Genomic DNA, 18,642 nt, shown 5'->3' with positions numbered 1-18,642 from the left:
GTTAGCACCCTTGGACTTTTCTTCTCTCAGAGAAGAACAGTATAATGTGCCTTTTACACTTCAAGAACTGGAGGCAACACTATCAGCTTGCCGATCATCGGCAGCTGGGCCCGACGACATTCATATTCGTATGCTACAACATTTACATCAGTCAGCCCTTGCAGTCCTATTACGCCTTTACAATTTTATTTGGTCACAAGGAGTTCTTCCACAGCTGTGGAAATCCACCATTGTTCTCCCTTTCCGCAAACCAGGCACTACGGGACATGAAGCCTCCCACTATCGTCCCATTGCTCTTACCAGTGCAGTTTGCAAAGTGATGGAACGCCTAGAAAATAGACGTTTAGTGTGGTATTTAGAGACACACAACAGTCTCTCCACTCATCAATATGGCTTTCGTAAGGGACGTTCTACCATAGACCCCTTACTACGCTTGGATACGTATGTTCGTAATGCCTTTGCGAATAACCACTCAGTTATTGCCATATTTTTTGACCTTGAGAAGGCATATGACACAACTTGGAGGTATAATATTTTAGCCCAAGCCCACTCCTTAGGCCTTCGAGGCAATCTACCATCCTTCCTTAAGAACTTTTTAACTGACAGGCATTTCCGTGTTCGGGTTAATAATGTGCTCTCCCCGGACTTTATCCAAGCTGAAGGTGTCCCCCAGGGATGTGTTCTGAGCACAACACTTTTTCTCCTTGCTATTAATGATTTGGCCTCTAGTCTTCCATCAAATATTTGGTCATCACTCTATGTTGATGACTTTGCTATTGCCTGTGCAGGCGCTGACTGTCACCTCATTACAGTTTCTCTCCAGCATGCAGTCGACCGTGTTTCCAATTGGGCCACCTCACGTGTGTTTAAATTTTCCAGCACTAAAACCCACCAAATTACTTTCACTAGACGCTCTGTCATCTCCGATCATCCTTTGTACCTCTATGGCTCCCGTATCCCTGAACGTGATACAGTCAAGTTTCTGGGCCTCCTCTTTGATCGTAGGTTATCCTGGAAACCTCACATTACCTCTCTGAAGGCAACTTGTCACAGCCGGCTGAACCTTCTTAAAACCCTTGCTCATCTTTCATGGGGAGCTGATCGTCGAACCCTCCTTCGCCTACATTCCACCCTTATTTTATTGAAACTTGATTATGCTGACCAGATCTATTCAGCGGCATCTCCTGCTACTCTCTCTAGCCTTAACCCCATTCATCACCAAGGATTACGTTTATGCCTTGGTACTTTTCGCTCTTCCCCTGTCGAGAGCCTCTATGCAGAAGCGAACGTTCCATCCTTATCCGATCGCCATGATGCCCATTGCCTTTGCTACTATGTACGCTCTCATAATCTCCGCAATCCTTCCATTTATAGAATGGTGACTGATATTAGTAGACATTCTTTATTTGTTCACCACCCCTGTTTACTCCGTCTCTTCTCTCTTCGCTTTCATTCGCTCTTGTCTTCTCTTCAATTACCACCTTTCTATGTTCATGTAGCATATCACTTTTCCCTACCCCCCTGGGAAGTTCCAGCTGTTCGAGTCTGTTCTTTCTCTCTCCCTTGCTCGAAAGCCCAACTGTCTACAGTCGCTTCCCGCTCTCTTTTTCTTGACCACTTTCACTCTCATTCTCATGCCATTGCTGTGTACACAGATGGCTCTAAGTCTTCTGACGGCGTCGGATTCGCAGCAGTGTTTCCGGACAGCGTCGTACGAGGGCATTTACTATCTTCGGCTAGTATTTTTACTGCTGAATTGTATGCCATCCTTGCAGCACTTATCCGTATTGCATCTATGCCTGTGTCATCATTTGTGGTTGTCTCAGACTCCCTTAGTGCTTTACAGGCTATACAGAAATTTGATACACCTCACCCCTTAGTCCTCCGTATCCAACTTTGGATACGCCCCATCTTTACCAAGCATAAAGATATTGTTTTTTGTTGGGTCCCTGGTCATGTTGACGTACAGGGCAATGAACAGGCAGACACTGCTGCGCGGTCAGCAGTACATGACCTACCAGTTTCATATAGAGGTATTCCATCATCGGAGTATTTTGCTGCAATATCTTCCCACCTTCACACCCGTTGGCAACACCGTTGGTCTACTATGCTCGGCAACAAACTTCAATCTATTAAACCAAGTATAGGTTACTGGTCGTCTTCTTATCACCAGTGTCGAGGTTGGGAGACTACTCTCTCCCGTCTTCGCATTGGCCATACTCGTCTTACTCATGGATATCTCATGGAGAGGCGTCCTGCTCCTCTCTGTGAGAATTGCCAAGCTCCATTATCAGTCAGCCACATTCTGTTGGACTGCCCACTTTATCAACGAGCACGCAGAATTTACCTCCGTCGTCGTCTTCGCTCCTGCTCTCTCTTTACCTTCCCTTCTCGCTGATCTACCCACCTTTCATCCGGACTCTCTCATTGACTTTTTGACAACTGACTTACTTCACAAATTCTGATACCTTCAGCCCTTTCTACTTCAATCTCTTGCTACCCTCTACCCCCATACTATCCCCTGCCCCGCTGTTTTCTGTAACCTACTGATCATCCCTCCTCCCTTCTGCCATCCAATACCCTCGCTTCCTTCCCTACCCTGCAGCGCTGTATAGCCCTTGTGGCTTAGCACTTCTTTTTGATTATAATAATAATCTGCTACATCTTCCTCATTTGCATCACTGCTGTCTCCTCCACTGGCTTGCTGCTGTGGATTTTCAACCATCTGCACAATTACTGAATCAGTATAATGATGAAATTTGAAATTATGCTAGTTGAAATTAGTGCTAGATTACTGATGGAACCGGATAACCAACTGCCGGATTAGTGATGGCCAACCTATACATACTCAATTTTTCAATAATATTTCTCTCTTCCTGTACATGTTTTGTGCATTTATATTTCAGTAGAACTGAAAAGTCTTTCCTAAAGTTATACTATAGGTACACTTTTTCCACATCTATAAACATAACCCTTATGTGTTTAGTGCTGGTGAATAAAATAATAATTCAAGTACACCATGTTAAATTTTAAAATTCATGTCTGTATGCAAAAATGCAAATAAAATAACCAATAACTATCAAGATATGAATCTGTAGCTACATATATGTTAAAACAAATAGCCAGTGTACAAGTTGATGCAAATAAGGTATGTTTTCTTACCATTCAGTCTCTGCTTTGACCAGTTAGGGATATATACAGTATTCAATACATCTGTAACTTCAAAAACTTCTCTAAAGATATTTCCCATTCCTTGACATCAAAACCAACACAATAAACAGGATTATCTAACATTGTTGCCGCACATCTGGGAAAAGTCAAGGAGAATAGTTCGTTTTTCAAGGTTGAGGAATTATCAGGGAATCTGAAGTTTATCCAGAAATTTTGAAATTTGATTATGTATTATTTCTTTCTGCTCAAATAATATTTTTAGAAAAGTATTATTTTTTTATAATTCCTACAAGTACTGACACTATAATGCTGCTACACAAAGTAACATTTGTTAAATAAGACTCTTCTCAAAAACCACTTACTCGCCTTAAACTAAATACTCAATATTTAACTTAACAAAAAAATCTCCCAATTACCAAAATCTTAAAACCTCAAAACATGACATCCAAAGTTCATGCATTGATTAAAACTACCTTGTAGTATAAATACCTACCCAAAACATTACTGCCTTACATCCAATTGTTGCATTCTCATACTGTAAACTACTTTCAACAACTCACAATGTTATATTCCCATAATATAATTTCAATATTTACTATTGAAACTATAGTAATTTGAGTAAAATTACAAGATGTACAACTTAAATTATGTTTAGTTTCTTTAGAATATATCATGTACTCTGTAAGCCATTAAATTAAGTCTGCCCATAATGCCTAGACATGACAGTGGCTCTTTGCACTGCAACTCATTTTTGTAATTTCATAATCTTAATGTAATCTTGCAAGGAAATAAAAATTGATTGATTGATAGATAATGTAAATTGTAATATCCACTTTAACTTGAGTTTATTAATTCTATAAACATGATTGAATATTGACCATCTTGGTCTCATGTACGTAATATAAATTCATAAAGATGTGCTGTTGGAGGAATGGGTAGCTATGATGGGAAGTTGGAGGCTGCAGTGTAGTGAAATATTGTCAGGAGAAAAACCAATTTTGTCAGGGAATTTTGAAATTGGCCTTCTGTGGCATCACTACTTAAGAAACACCAGTTAACTGCTTGTAAATTTGTAACATGACTTTAAAAATGTTTTAACTACAACTTTCTTTAACTTGTTCATGATGTATGAACCATTTAAGTTTAGTGCTTTCTTGTGACTACAATAACACTAATAATATTGTAGATTTTTCAACAAACTGGTTATATTCCACTGAGGCAGCGTAACGTAAAAAGAATAAGATAAGTTTTTCTTTTTAAACTTAGAAATATATACAGGAGAAGGGGTTAGAAGCCCCTTGCTCCCAGCATTTCAGTCGCCTCTTACGACACGCATGGCTTAAAGGGGAAGAATTCTGTTCCACTTTCCCATGGAGATAAGAGGAAATAAAGATGAAGAACAATTAAGAAAACAGAAGAAAACCCAGAGAGGGTATGTATATATATGCACTGATATGCATGTGTAGTGTGACTCAAGTAGACATAGCAAGATATATCTGGTATTTTGTGTGTTTATGCGACAGAAAAAAAGACACCAGCAATCCTACCATCATGTAAAACAATTAAAATTGTAGATGAGATAACCAAATTGGAAAAGAGATAATGTAAAGCAAAGAGAAATCGGATAATAAAATGAGCTGTTATGAAATTTTTTTTAAGCAGAATATGTACACTAAAAAGCGATATTTCATACATGTATCCTTCACAGTTCATAGGTTTATTAATTGTGATTTCAAGTACAGTATTTACAACACAGTGGTACCTTGACTTACAAGTGCCCCAACTTACGAGTTTTCCGAGTTATGAGCTGTCACTCGGTCAGTTTTCTGCTTTGAATTACGAGCCAAAATCCGAGTTACGAGCGAGCTTCAGATACACTGCCACTAGTTGGCAGTGTATCACGGTACCACCGTACTCGTATTTTATAGGGAACAAGTGTGCCATTCATACCCCAAGCCCTTGAGTATTCCCTATTGAGAATAATTCAGAAGTGATTATTAAGAACAAAGAATAAACCAGTGAACTGTAAGGGTTGGCTATACTCTTTATTACAGTACTGGGCTAAAGATAATGTGAGAATAATTTAAATTATTCCAGTTTCACCATAAATGCACTAATGAAAATCGAAACAATACTAAACAGTACATGTATTGATGTATATTTTTAAAGGAATACAACTCTCTTATTGCTAATTCAGTAATAAATGAAAGTTCCATTTTTACTATTTTCTATTAGACATAATAACTGTGTATCTCATTCACTAAGATAAGAACTAATAAACTTTTCAAATCCAAATTATTAAGAAATTAAGTAAATCTAAGATAATACAGTATACATCTGTAAGATGATAATGAAAATTAAACTCTTTCTCACTTACTTTCTCTTATCAAACCAAATTACACCACAGCCCTTTGTAACAAGAGCTGCCATTATTACATTTATGTCATAATTGCCAGTGCCAAGCAGGGATTTGTGAGGATTAAACCAATTGTCTGGAGACAGTGCATAACAAATGCTGTCCAGTTCACTCTTAGCAAAAGCCCCACCATCTTGGAAGAGGTTGTTGAGTGAGTGAAGGGCACATAACTCCTTAATCTGAAGAAAACAATATTATAAATTTAGCTAACAACTGGTATCAGATACTGTACCGACAAGTGTTAAAGAAAAAGATTGAAGTGAAAATGCTTTCCTGAGCAAAATGTCCCCCTAGTAAGTACCCTTATACTACACACACACACTCACACATCTTATTTCACAACAGTATTATATAGTACATGTTAAATGTAGAACACAACAGGTACACTAACCATCAAAAGTAATAGACTAACAGTGCCTTAAATCTATGTAAAAATATTGCATGATATAGATCTTGGTAACTGATATCAACAAATGGTTTAAAAAGACACATGGGCAAACACTATGATATATTTGTTAAACAATGTTTTTGTCTTGAGGCCTTGATCACTTCTGAAGTGATCAAGGTCCCAGGAGCAAAACATTTTCTAATAAATATGTCTTGGAATTTGCTCACATAAAAATATTGCCTGCTGGTATGGCTATTACACTAGTGATAAGCATAGGAATCACTTGCTAGAAATCTTGTGCTGGGAAAGGCATTGGTTACCTTAATAAAGAAAATGAAACAGAGGTATGGGGGGATCTGATATATGTATAGTAAATAAGGATAAAAGAAATGAAAATTGCTGAAAAATTATCTTTAAATTATTGAATGTAAAACTGTATCAAGTACGTGTAGTACTATAGTACATACAGTAATAAAGTGCCAATAAAATGAGGAATTCATTATCCCACAACAGTATAATTAATAATATTAATAATAAAAATAGTAATGTCTAATGAAATTGAATTATTTTATTGTATAATTTACAATTTATATATCTAAGACATATTTACTATAGTACCTGTTTTTCATGGTAGATGTCTGGAGTCATGGCGACACCAACCTGATTCTCTTCACATCTAATCACTTTCTCTATCCAAGTACAGCAAGCGCAACCCCCCGTCATGGGCCCAAAACATTATAATGTCACCTAAAAAGAATAAATAAATAAGCACAAACAGCACACAGTATAGTTCTAGACTTATTATCCAGATATACCTATTGCAATATGTTTATAAGGTATGCACTACTGAAAGTATACCTGGAAAACAGCAACATGGAATAATGGAATGGCACAGGGCTCTATCTTATGGGCTGGTGCTTGCAGATGCATGCTCTATTAAGACTATAGATTTTTTCTTTTACTGTATCAGTGCCTTATAATCTGACTATCTGAAGTGTTCACGTTATTGTCTACCACACCATTTTGTATACATTATTACAGCCTCTCCTCACTTAGCGACATACTCGTTTACCGGTGACTCGGACTTACGACGGGCTCTCTGACCAGTATGCATACATAAATAATGTATATTAGAGCTGATTTCTTCTATTATGTTCATTACAATATACAGTATACTACTGTATAAACATTTATAAATATACCAGAAATGTTATAAATAGTGCAAAGATGGCATTAAAATAATACTATAGATGGTTGACACAAACCCACTATCATTATAGTATGCTCCTCACTTCGTGACAAATTATATACTGACGAGTTCTTAGGAACGGAACTCCATCATCAAGTGAGGAGAGGCTTTATTATAATAAAAAAGCAGCGCTAAACCTACAAGGGTCATACAACGCAGCTCATTTTGTATACAATATTTTAATCTGTGCCAACTAAAGCCTGCCTAGTGTTAACTTTAAATTATTCATCTCTATGGTGATCAATGAAACTTATTAAATGGTTTGAAAAGATAAATAAAATATTACTAGCTTTTAGGGAAGAAATTATGGGTAGTGATTAACTGGTTTGATAGTAAACATGATATCTTAACCCTTTCAGGGTCCAAGGCCCAAATCTGGAGTCACGCACCAGTGTCCAAGAATTTTCAAAAAAAAAATTTGTTATTTTTTCTTATGAAATCGTAGAGAATCTTTTTGTGAAGGTAATAAAACAAAAAGTACGAAATTTGGTGGAAAATTGACAAAATTATGCTCTCGCGAATTTTGATGTGTCAGCGATATTTACGAATCGGCGATTTTGCCGACTTTGACTCCCATTTTAGGCCAATTACATTATTCCAATCAACCAAATTCTTAGCTATTTCACTACTATTACTTCTATTCTATCGATTGAGCACAAGAAATCGCCAAGTCAACTGTTTCAACTACAAAATAAAGTGATCGGAAATTGTTAATTTGGCCAATTTAACACAAAGTTCAAAATATTCCAATTTCAAAATAGGGTCCAGAATGAACAATGTAGGCATTCCTGGCACTAAACTAACATTTCCTCTGTTCATTAGTTATGTTGTGAGGCTTTACAAATAAATTCCATTTTGATTTTTTATTCACATAATGAATTTTTATTCACACCAAAAAATAGAAGATTTACTGTTATGCAATTATTATTATTATTATTATAATCAAAAAGAAGCGCTAAGCCACAAGGACTATACAGCACTGTTATGCAATACTGTAATAATTGTATAAATATCATCACCATATTTGTGAATGTATATTAGACCCACCAGCTGGTGTGTATTAGACGTGTGAGGTCGTTTGTTTACTCTTGAATATCGGCAAAAATTTAACATTTCTGCTACTTTGAGCTCAGTTTCAAGCCATTTCCAGTGCTAAAACCAATCAAAATCATCTCTATTTCTGTAATATGTCTTCCATTCTATCAAATGAGATCAAGAAATCGCAAATACAACTATAAAAAACATACGAAAAAACACTGCAAAGTTGCTGTTTTAATCGAAAAATCATGATTTCATTTTTTTTCTCTCATTATACACAGTGTGCTGCAGGATCTGTTTTATGTGGTGCACACATACCACATAGATGTATTCTCTCATATCTAGGCCCAAATGTACCACTCACAGTTTATCAGAGTGAGCTGAGCTCATGGCGTAGATCTACGGTTTGGACCCTGAACGTAAAGCCGTAGATCTACGGGACGGACCCTGAAAGGGTTAAAGGCAAATGCCTTCATGCTGGTGAAATACCCTTAATTCAATGAATTGGAATAATAATTATTATTATTATTCAGTATCTATAAACAAGAGCTAAATCCATATGGGTCATACAGCACTGCTGTATGTATGTATGTATATATATACAGTGGTCCCCCGCTTTTCGTAGTTCCCGGCAATCGTAAAATTCGCCAATCATAGGGGTATTTTCGTATAAACATGGACTCGCTTTTCATAGGTTGACTCGCAAGTCGTAGTTCGTCCGGGACGCGTACGCACGGCGTGGGCCAGGGCGGCAGCCAGTTTGGCATTGTTTACCAGTGAGCGAAGGTCCCCTTGTGTGCTCCAGCGAAATATTTCATAATATTCCATTTATTTTAGTGCTTGCAAGTACTAAATAAGCTACCTTGGCTCCAAAGAAAGCTCCTATTGCCAAGCCTGTGGTAAAGAAGGTGAGAAATACGATTGAATTTAAGAAAACCATCATTGAACAATATGAAAGTGGTACAAGTGTGGCCGAACTGTCCAGGATGTATAAGAAACCCTACACAACCTTATGTTCCATAGTGGCCAAGGAAAATGAAATAAAGGATGCTGTTGTTGCAAAGGGAGTAACTATGCTGACAAAAATGAGATCACCAGTACTGGAAGAGGTTGAGAAGTTATTATTGGTGTGGATAAATGAGAAACAATTAGCAGGAGATACTCTTACGACTTCGTTTATTTGTGAAAAGGCTAGGCAGTTGCATGAAGATTTGGTAAAGAAATTGCCTGCAAATAGTGGTGAAGTGAGTGGATTTAAGGCCAGCAAAGGCTGGTTTGAGAGATTTAAGAACCGTACTGGTATACACAGTGTGGTAAGGCATGGTGAAGCTGCCAGTTTGGACCACAAGGCGGCTGAAAAATATGTGCATGAATTCCAGGAGTACATAGAGGCTGAAGGACTGAAACCTGAACAAGTGTTCAATTGTGACGAAACAGGCCTCTTTTGGAAGAAAATGCCAAAGAGGACCTTCATTACACAAGAGGAAAAGGCAATGCCAGGACATAAGCCTATGAAAGACAGGCTGACGCTAATGTTCTGCGCTAATGCTAGTGGGGATTTCAAAGTGAAGCCATTACTAGTGTACCATTCTGAAAATCCTAGAGTGTTCAGGAAAAACAATGTTATGAAGAGTAAATTGTGTGTGTTTTGGAAATCTAATAGTAGGGCATGGGTCACGAGGGAAATTTTCGTCGAGTGGTTCAATGAAGTGTTTGGCCCTAGTGTGAAGGAGTATCTCCTGGAAAAGAAATTGGATCTCAAGTGTGTGCTAGTAATGGACAATGCACCTGCTCATCCTCCAAATTTGGATGACCTAATTTTCGAGGAGTTTGGGTTCATCACAGTCAAGTTCTTGCCCCCGAATACCACTCCTCTCCTCCAACCCATGGACCAGCAGGTTATTGCAAACTTTAAAAAACTCTACACAAAAGCAATGTTTCACAGGTGCTTGACTGTGACCACAGACACTCACTTGACCCTAAGGGAATTTTGGAGAGAACACTTCAGCATCCTCCACTGCATAACCCTTATAGGTATGGCTTGGGAGGGAGTGACTACCAGGACTTTGAACTCTGCCTGGAGAAAATTGTGGCCAGATTGTGTCGACAAGAGGGATTTTGAAGGATTTGGGACTGACCCTAATGAGCCTATGTCTGTTGTAAAATCAATTGTGGCACTGGGGAGTTCCATGGGGTTGGATGTGAGTTTGGAGGATGTGGAAGAATTGGTGGAAGACCACAATGAAGAGCTCACCACTGAGGAGCTGCAAGAGCTTCAGCAGGAAGAGCAACACATCGCAGCTCAGAATCTTGCTGCAGAGGAGGAGGAAGAGAGATGGAAGAAGGTGCCTTCTTCAGAAATTAAAGAGATTTTTACTATGTGGGGTAAGATGGAAAGCTTTATGGAGAAACATCACCCTAACAAGGTTGTTGCAAGCCAGGTTGGCAACATGTACAGTGACAAAGTCTTGGGCCATTTTAGGGAAGTGTTAAAGAGACGCCAGAAACAGAGCTCTCTCCAAAGTTATTTTGTGAGACAGGACTCCAGTGACTCTCAAGGTGGTCCTAGTGGCATTAAGAAACAGAGAAGAGAAGCAACCCCAGAAAAGCAAATGGTACCTGAGGTGTTGATGGAAGGGGATTCCCCTTCCAAATTATAAACAATCCACTCTCTCTCCTCCTCCAGTCTCCCATACACTAAGAAGAATCTCCAATAAAGGTAAGTGTTATGCTGTTAATGTTTCATTCATCATTTCCCATTGTATTGTTTATGTACTACATGTATATTTCATGTTAAAAATTTTTTTGTTTTAATACTTCTGGGTGTCAGGAACGGATTAATTGTATTTACATTATTTCTTATGGGGAAAATTGATTCGTAAATCATAAATTTCGTTTATAGTAACGGCTCCAGGAACGGATTAATTATGAACAACGAGGGACCACTGTATATATATTATATATATATTATATATATATATTATATATATATATTATATATATATATTATATATATATATTATATATATATTATATATATATATATATATATATATATATATATATATATATTATATATATATATATATATATATTATATATATATATTATATATATATATATATATATATATATATATATTATATATATATATATATATATATTATATATATATATATATATATATATATATATATATATATATATATATATATTATATATATATATATATATATATTATATATATATATATATATATATATATATATATATATATTATATATATATTATATATATATATATATATATATATATATATATATATATATATATATATATATATATATATATATATATATACATGTATGGAAGAGGGTAAGGTACCTAGGGATTGGCAGAGAGCATGCATAGTTCCTTTGTATAAAGGCAAAGGGGACAAAAGAGAGTGCAAAAATTATAGGGGGATAAGTCTGTTGAGTATACCTGGTAAAGTGTATGGTAGAGTTATTATTGAAAGAATTAAAAGTAAGACTGAGAATAGGATAGCAGATGAACAAGGAGGCTTTAGGAAAGGTAGGGGGTGTGTGGACCAGGTGTTTACAGTGAAACATATAAGTGAACAGTATTTAGATAAGGCTAAAGAGGTCTTTGTGGCATTTATGGATTTGGAAAAGGCGTATGACAGGGTGGATAGGGGGGCAATGTGGCAGATGTTGCAGGTGTATGGTGTAGGAGGTAGGTTACTGAAAGCAGTGAAGAGTTTTTACGAGGATAGTGAGGCTCAAGTTAGAGTACATAGGAAAGAGGGAAATTATTTCCCAGTAAAAGTAGTCCTTAGACAAGGATGTGTGATGTCACCGTGGTTGTTTAATATATTTATAGATGGGGTTGTAAGAGAAGTAAATGAGAGGGTCTTGACAAGAGGCGTGGAGTTAAAAGATAAAGAATCACACATAAAGTGGGAGTTGTCACAGTTGCTCTTTGCTGATGACACTGTGCTCTTGGGAGATTCTGAAGAGAAGTTGCAGACATTGGTGGATGAATTTGGTAGGGTGTGCAAAAGAAGAAAATTAAAAGTGAATACAGGAAAGAGTAAGGTTATGAGGATAACAAAAATATTAGGTGATGAAAGATTGGATATCAGATTGGAGGGAGAGAGTATGGAGGAAGTGAATGTATTCAGATATTTGGGAGTGGACGTGTCAGCGGATGGGTCTATGAAGGATGAGGTGAATCATAGAATTGATGAGGGGAAAAGGGTGAGTGGTGCACTTAGGAGTCTGAGGAGACAAAGAACTTTGTCCTTGGAGGCAAAGAGAGGAATGTATGAGAGTATAGTTTTACCAACACTCTTATATGGGTGTGAAGCATGGGTGATGAATGTTGCAGCGAGGAGAAGGCTGGAGGCAGTGGAGATGTCATGTCTGAGGGCAATGTGTGGTGTGAATATAATGCAGAGAGTTCGTAGTTTGGAAGTTAGGAGGCGGTGCGGGATTACCAAAACTGTTGTCCAGAGGGCTGAGAAAGGGTTGTTGAGGTGGTTCGGACATGTAGAGAGAATGGAGCGAAACAGAATGACTTCAAGAGTGTATCAGTCTGTAGTGGAAGGAAGGCGGGGTAGGGGTCGGCCTAGGAAAGGTTGGAGGGAGGGGGTAAAGGAGGTTTTGTGTGCGAGGGGCTTGGACTTCCAGCAGGCGTGCGTGAGCGTGTTTGATAGGAGTGAATGGAGACGAATGGTTTTTAATACTTGACGTGCTGTTGGAGTATGAGCAAGGTAACATTTGTGAAGGGGTTCAGGGAAACCGGCAGGCCGGACTTGAGTCCTGGAGATGGGAAGTACAGTGCCTGCACTCTGAAGGAGGGGTGTTAATGTTGCAGTTTAAAAACTGTAGTGTAAAGCACCCTTCTGGCAAGACAGTGATGGAGTGAATGATGGTGAAAGTTTTTCTTTTTCGGGCCACCCTGCCTTGGTGGGAATCGGCCAGTGTGTTAATAAATAAATAAATTAAATAAATAAATAAATAAATAAATAAATAAAAAAATATAAAATAATAAAATATATATATATATATATATATATATATATATATATATATATATATATATATATATATATATATATATATATATATATATATATATATATATATATATATATATAAAATTGATACTGTGTAAGCTTGACAAACAATGACCAGTTTATTACTGTATTATATTCATGAGAAAGCACTAAATCTGCAGGATGCATTCAGACCCTGCAGAATATGACTTCTGATTTAAGGAAAGAAAAAGTAGCTTGAACTCGTTGGATTCAGAGCTCTTTGCCAGGATTAAGGTACTTCCCTGTTAGTGCCTTCAGCTGACATCTGAAAGACAGGTTCAACTCCAGCACGAGTGAAAACACTTAAGTATGTTTCCTTATACATATTACCCCATTCACCTAGTAGTAAGTTGGTACCTGGGTGTTTGCCAACAGCTGTGAGTCACTTTCTGGAAAAGACCAAAGGACCTTGATGGAAATAAGCCAGACAGTGACTTTACTGGGTTATCCTGAGTTACTAACTCTCCAGGTCAATAATACAAATAAATTAAAAGGACACATGTGCAACTAATGTGACATTTTATTGTGGCAACGTTTCGCTCTCCAGGAGCTTTATCAAGCCATTACAAACAATACATGGACACAGAGGGTATATAAAGGCTCAGAGTGAGGTACCATTTCGATGTTCACTAGTGGTAGTAGTAGCAGTAGTAGTAGTAGTAGTAGTAGTAGTAGTAGTAGTAGTAGTAGTAGTGACAAAAGTAATACAATATGGTAGAGCAATTAATTCGTACATGAGTAAAAGGATATAAAAGCTATTACTTGGGTAACATAAAAATAGGTTGGACAAATATAGAGTGGAAAGAGGCAGCTTGTTTCAGTGTTCACTCTCTGTAATGTGCTTTGTGAAGTATAACAGGAGAGACTGTGATGGCAGGGTTTACTGTTTTCAGGAGGATTCTTGCTAAGACTTCGGAGATGGTGAAGCTGCCGTTGTTTTGTTTAGTTGTATTTGAAACAGCGATCAGTGCTGATTCGAGGCACTTGTGTCTGCAGAAATTAGTTTCTTTGATCACTAATTGGGCATCTCTGAATTTCATGAGATGATTGGTGGAATTTCGGTGTTGTACACAGGCGTTGTTCAAGTTATCGTTCCTACATGCGTAAATGTGTTCATTGAGGCGGGTGTCGAGGTTTCTTGCTGTTTCACCTACGTAAATCTTGTCACAGCCTCCACAGGGTATAGTGTAAACTCCTGCAGGCTGTGACAAGATTTACGTAGGTGAAACAGCAAGAAACCTCGACACCCGCCTCAATGAACACATTTACGCATGTAGGAACGATAACTTGAACAACGCCTGTGTACAACACCGAAATTCCACCAATCATCTCATGAAATTCAGAGACGCCCAATTAGTGATCAAAGAAATTAATTTCCGCAGACGCAAGTGCCTCAAATCAGCACTGATCGCTGTTTCGAATACAATTAAACAAAACAACGGCAGCTTCACCATCTCCGAAGTCTTAGCAAGAATCCTCCTGAAAACAGTAAACCCTGCCATCACAGTCTCTCCTGTTATACTACACAAAGCACATTACAGAGAGTGAACACTGAAACAAGCTGCCTCTTTCCACTCTATATTTGTCCAACTTATTTTTATGTTACCCAAGTAATAGCTTTTATATCCTTTTACTCATGTACGAATTAATTGCTCTACCATATTGTATTACTTTTGTCACTACTACTACTACTACTACTTCTACCACTAGTGAACATCGAAATGGAACCTCACTAGTATTGCACCTCACTCTGAGCCTTTATATACCCTCTGTGTCCATGTATTGTTTGTAATGGCTTGATAAAGCTCCTGGAGAGCGAAACGTTGCCACAATAAAATGTCACATTAGTTGCACTTGTGTCCTTTTACTTTACATATTGTCGGTAATTCTACCAACTTTATTACAATACAAATAAAATTTTTCAACAATGGAAAGTTAGGAGCCAAGGATAACCAAGAGAAGTCACTGTCTGGCTTATTTCTATTTGGGTCCTTTGATCCTCTTCCTCAAGATGCCACCCACAACTGTCAGCTAAACCCAAGTACTATCAACTTAATGCTCAACAAACAGTAGAAACACGTGTAAGGTAACATGCTCAGCATTTTAACTCATGCTGGGATTGAACCCTGGTCCTTCATTTACAAGCTTAAAGCACTACCAATTGAATTACAATCATTCCAGTCATGGAAGGAGCATTAAACACATAGGAGTCTTAAAGAACCTGGGATTTAAACCACAAGCCATGATTATTATTTTTATTATTATTATTAAATAGTTTGGAAAACTGACAAGTTGAAATGCTGCATGTGTCTCATTTTCCAAGCCATGATATGCACCGGAGAAGAAACACAAGGCAAACCTGCTACATATACTCAAGATATACTAAATTTAATTCGTTACTTCTATATAACAAAATTATGTGGGATAAAACATGTTATTATAGTACTGGTTTAATGTTGAAACTGGGGGTTCATGTTTTTATTATGTAAATACAGTGGACCCCTGCATAACGATTACCTCCGAATGCGACCAATTATGTAAGTGTAATTATGTAAGTGCATTTGTACGTGTATGTTTGGGGGTCTGAAATGGACTAATCTACTTCACAATATTCCTTATGGGAATAAATTCGGTCAGTACTGGCACCTGAACATACTTATGGAGTGAAAAAATATCGTTAACCGGGGGTCCACTGTACTACAATATTAAGTAGGTTATGTAATGGAAACAATTACTTTGGCCTATGAATTGTTTTTTTTTTTTTTTGGTAACCCAAAAAGCAAAAATAACCCAATTCAACTTAGAATTTACCTCTAAATTCCTGATCAGCAATGTGTTTTACCTATAACTTGTCCATCTCTAAATACCACTTTCACCCTACACTCTCTTCAAAATAAGACTGAGGGAATATAACACTGTAATACAGCATAAATAAGGTGATATAAAGTACTGAAAATATCAAATCAAGAGAGGACTGGGACTAATGAATTTAAGTTGGATATACAGTGGACCCCCGGTTAACGATATTTTTTCATTCCAGAAGTATGTTCAGGTGCCAGTACTGACCGAATTTGTTCCCATAAGGAACATTGTGAAGTAGATTAGTCCATTTCAGACTCCCCAAACATACACGTACAAATGCACATACATAAATACACTTACATAATTGGTCGCATTGGGAGGTGATCGTTAAGCGGGGATCCACTGTATTAAGATTTTGAAAGGATATGAAAAAAGGTTCTAGTTTGGGAATACAGTTGTCAATGATTGGCACAATCTGCTAAATAGGATCATAAAAGCTAAACCTCAAAATGCTTTTAAAATAGGTAAAGAAATATATGAGCAAGACGAGTTGAATTTAAGATTAGCCTAACATCAGTTATTAGGGTTATTGAAGCAAATTCCTTGAGTAGTTTTGAGAATAAGTTGAACAAATATTTTGAAGGGAAGTACTGAATTTGAGAAGGAGCTGCCAAGCATGGGCTGGTAGGCCTGTTGTGGTGTTCATCCATTCTTATGTTAGACTAGGTTACGTTACTTTTTTTCAGCCTATCAGTGGATAGGTGCTTCCCATATGCAAAAAAAAAAAAATACAACAGTTTCTGTTGCATATGCATATTTGAGACTTATCATGATGGGTTCTCATTAAGCTCAAAACCAAGCACCAGAACTCTTATTTTAGCACTGCAGTGGTTGGTAGTGGCCTACCTGGTAGCAATGCCTGGGCATGGCATTTTACAGCTTAGGTGTTGGCCTTTTGCCAGCCTTGTCTTAAACTTAGACCTTTTTTCTGCTTTTCACAGGTCAGGTTTTGGCCTCTGACCATCCTCGCCTCACATTTTAACCTCAGGATAATACTAGTCCCACAGCTCAGGTGTTGACCATTGATCAACCTGACGTTGATGTCACGTTGACCTCTGGTAACCCTCCACTCAGCATCAGGTTACAAGTGTTGACCTGGTTCCTGGTCAGCCTAGTCTCAGGGGTTGGCCAGGTCACGTTCAAGTATTTATTTCAAAATTACTAGACATAAGAACATGCGGTAATCTTAAGGCCTATAAGATGCACAGCTTTTCGGGAAAAATTTTATATCTAGTCTTCACATCTACATATTAAGGATGGGGAGCCACGTCTTTCGAGGCGTTGGCCTGGTTGGTAGTCCACCTCGTCTCAAACTTGAGGTACTGACATGAGGCCAGCCTCACGTCACAGGTGTTGAGATGATGTGTGAGTGGTGAGGTGAGCACTGCCTCACACACTAGTAATGCCTCTGGACATCACTGCCTCTCTCTCCTGCATCATAACAAACACTCTCCAGTCAAAACAAAACCTTAACACAACAAAAGATACCCCAATGGAAATACAAATGGTTTATTTCTTTTTTGCAGTATACAGGTAATGTAGTTTACATGTAATAAAATATTGTTAGGCATAAAACCCGCTATATGAGGTACATTACGGTCACTGTCTTTTTTTTTTTTGTGGGGGGGGGTACCCTAGCCTAGGTAATTTACAGTATCTATACTAAGTACTTACGTGTACCTGAAGCCATTAGTATAGTTATTATACTGCATTTTCTCTGCTACATATGTTTATTTAGTATTTTTACAGGTTGTATGTTGACCATGGATACAAAGTGCTGTATAATTCTGTTAAAGGAGTTGCAGTATTCCTGTTAATTTCCAATATATTTAACGGTATAAAACAAATAAAAAACACTTACCAGATTAATTAAATAATTGTAACATTCATGATGAATTCAAAAACAAAACCAGAAAGTTCTGTAAACATAATTTTTCCAATTTTATTTACACCATGTATCTATTTGTAATTTCAAAGACTACCATTCATTGGTTTTTAACCAGCTAAATACAACTTAAATAAGTAAGTTTATACTTGTTATTGTGTCTACTACATACATAGATCTATAAACTCAGATATAAACCCTCGCCTCAAACTTCTCCTTACCAACCTCAACAGAACACATGACCATAACACAAGGCACAGATCACTCTTTGATGTTCCCGGTGTCTATCTCACACTATGTAAAAACTCAATGCATATAAAAGGCCCAAAAATCTGGAAATCATTACCTGTGAATACAAAAGAAACACTGTTTATCAATTCAAGACTTAAAAACCACTTACTCAACCACAACTAAATAAATATTGAATAACTGTATTTCATAAGTGTCACCTGTGACCCTATCACACTTTGTTTTTTTTGTGTTTTATTACATTACTTAATAGAATAATCCATTCTCTTGAATGCGCAGCAAC

General features: G+C 37.3%; 1 protein-coding gene across 6 annotated transcripts in view; it reads right to left on the bottom strand.

Annotated features, from left to right (window-relative positions):
- The window catches only part of LOC128701615 (josephin-1), a 29,195-nt gene extending 11,510 nt beyond the window's left edge, over positions 1-17,685 (bottom strand). The window contains exons 1-3 of one of the 6 annotated variants that reach the window (XM_053795437.2): positions 17,553-17,685; positions 6,594-6,722; positions 5,549-5,766 (exon numbers count right to left, since the gene is read on the bottom strand). In XM_053795437.2, coding sequence (XP_053651412.1) covers positions 5,549-5,766; positions 6,594-6,698 — 323 coding nt within the window. In that variant the 5' untranslated portion in view covers positions 6,699-6,722; positions 17,553-17,685. Of the gene's footprint in view, positions 1-5,548; positions 5,767-6,593; positions 6,723-17,071 lie in introns of all 6 variants that reach the window. The other 5 variants (XM_053795433.2, XM_053795435.2, XM_053795436.2 and 2 more) reach the window with 5 other exon arrangements.
- Between the last annotated feature and the right edge of the window lie 957 nt (positions 17,686-18,642).

Source organism: Cherax quadricarinatus, chromosome 78 (genome assembly GCF_038502225.1).
Source record: "Cherax quadricarinatus isolate ZL_2023a chromosome 78, ASM3850222v1, whole genome shotgun sequence".
In the NCBI taxonomy this organism is placed as follows: Eukaryota; Metazoa; Arthropoda; class Malacostraca; order Decapoda; family Parastacidae; genus Cherax; species Cherax quadricarinatus.
This window is presented reverse-complemented; position numbering and strand designations above follow the sequence as displayed.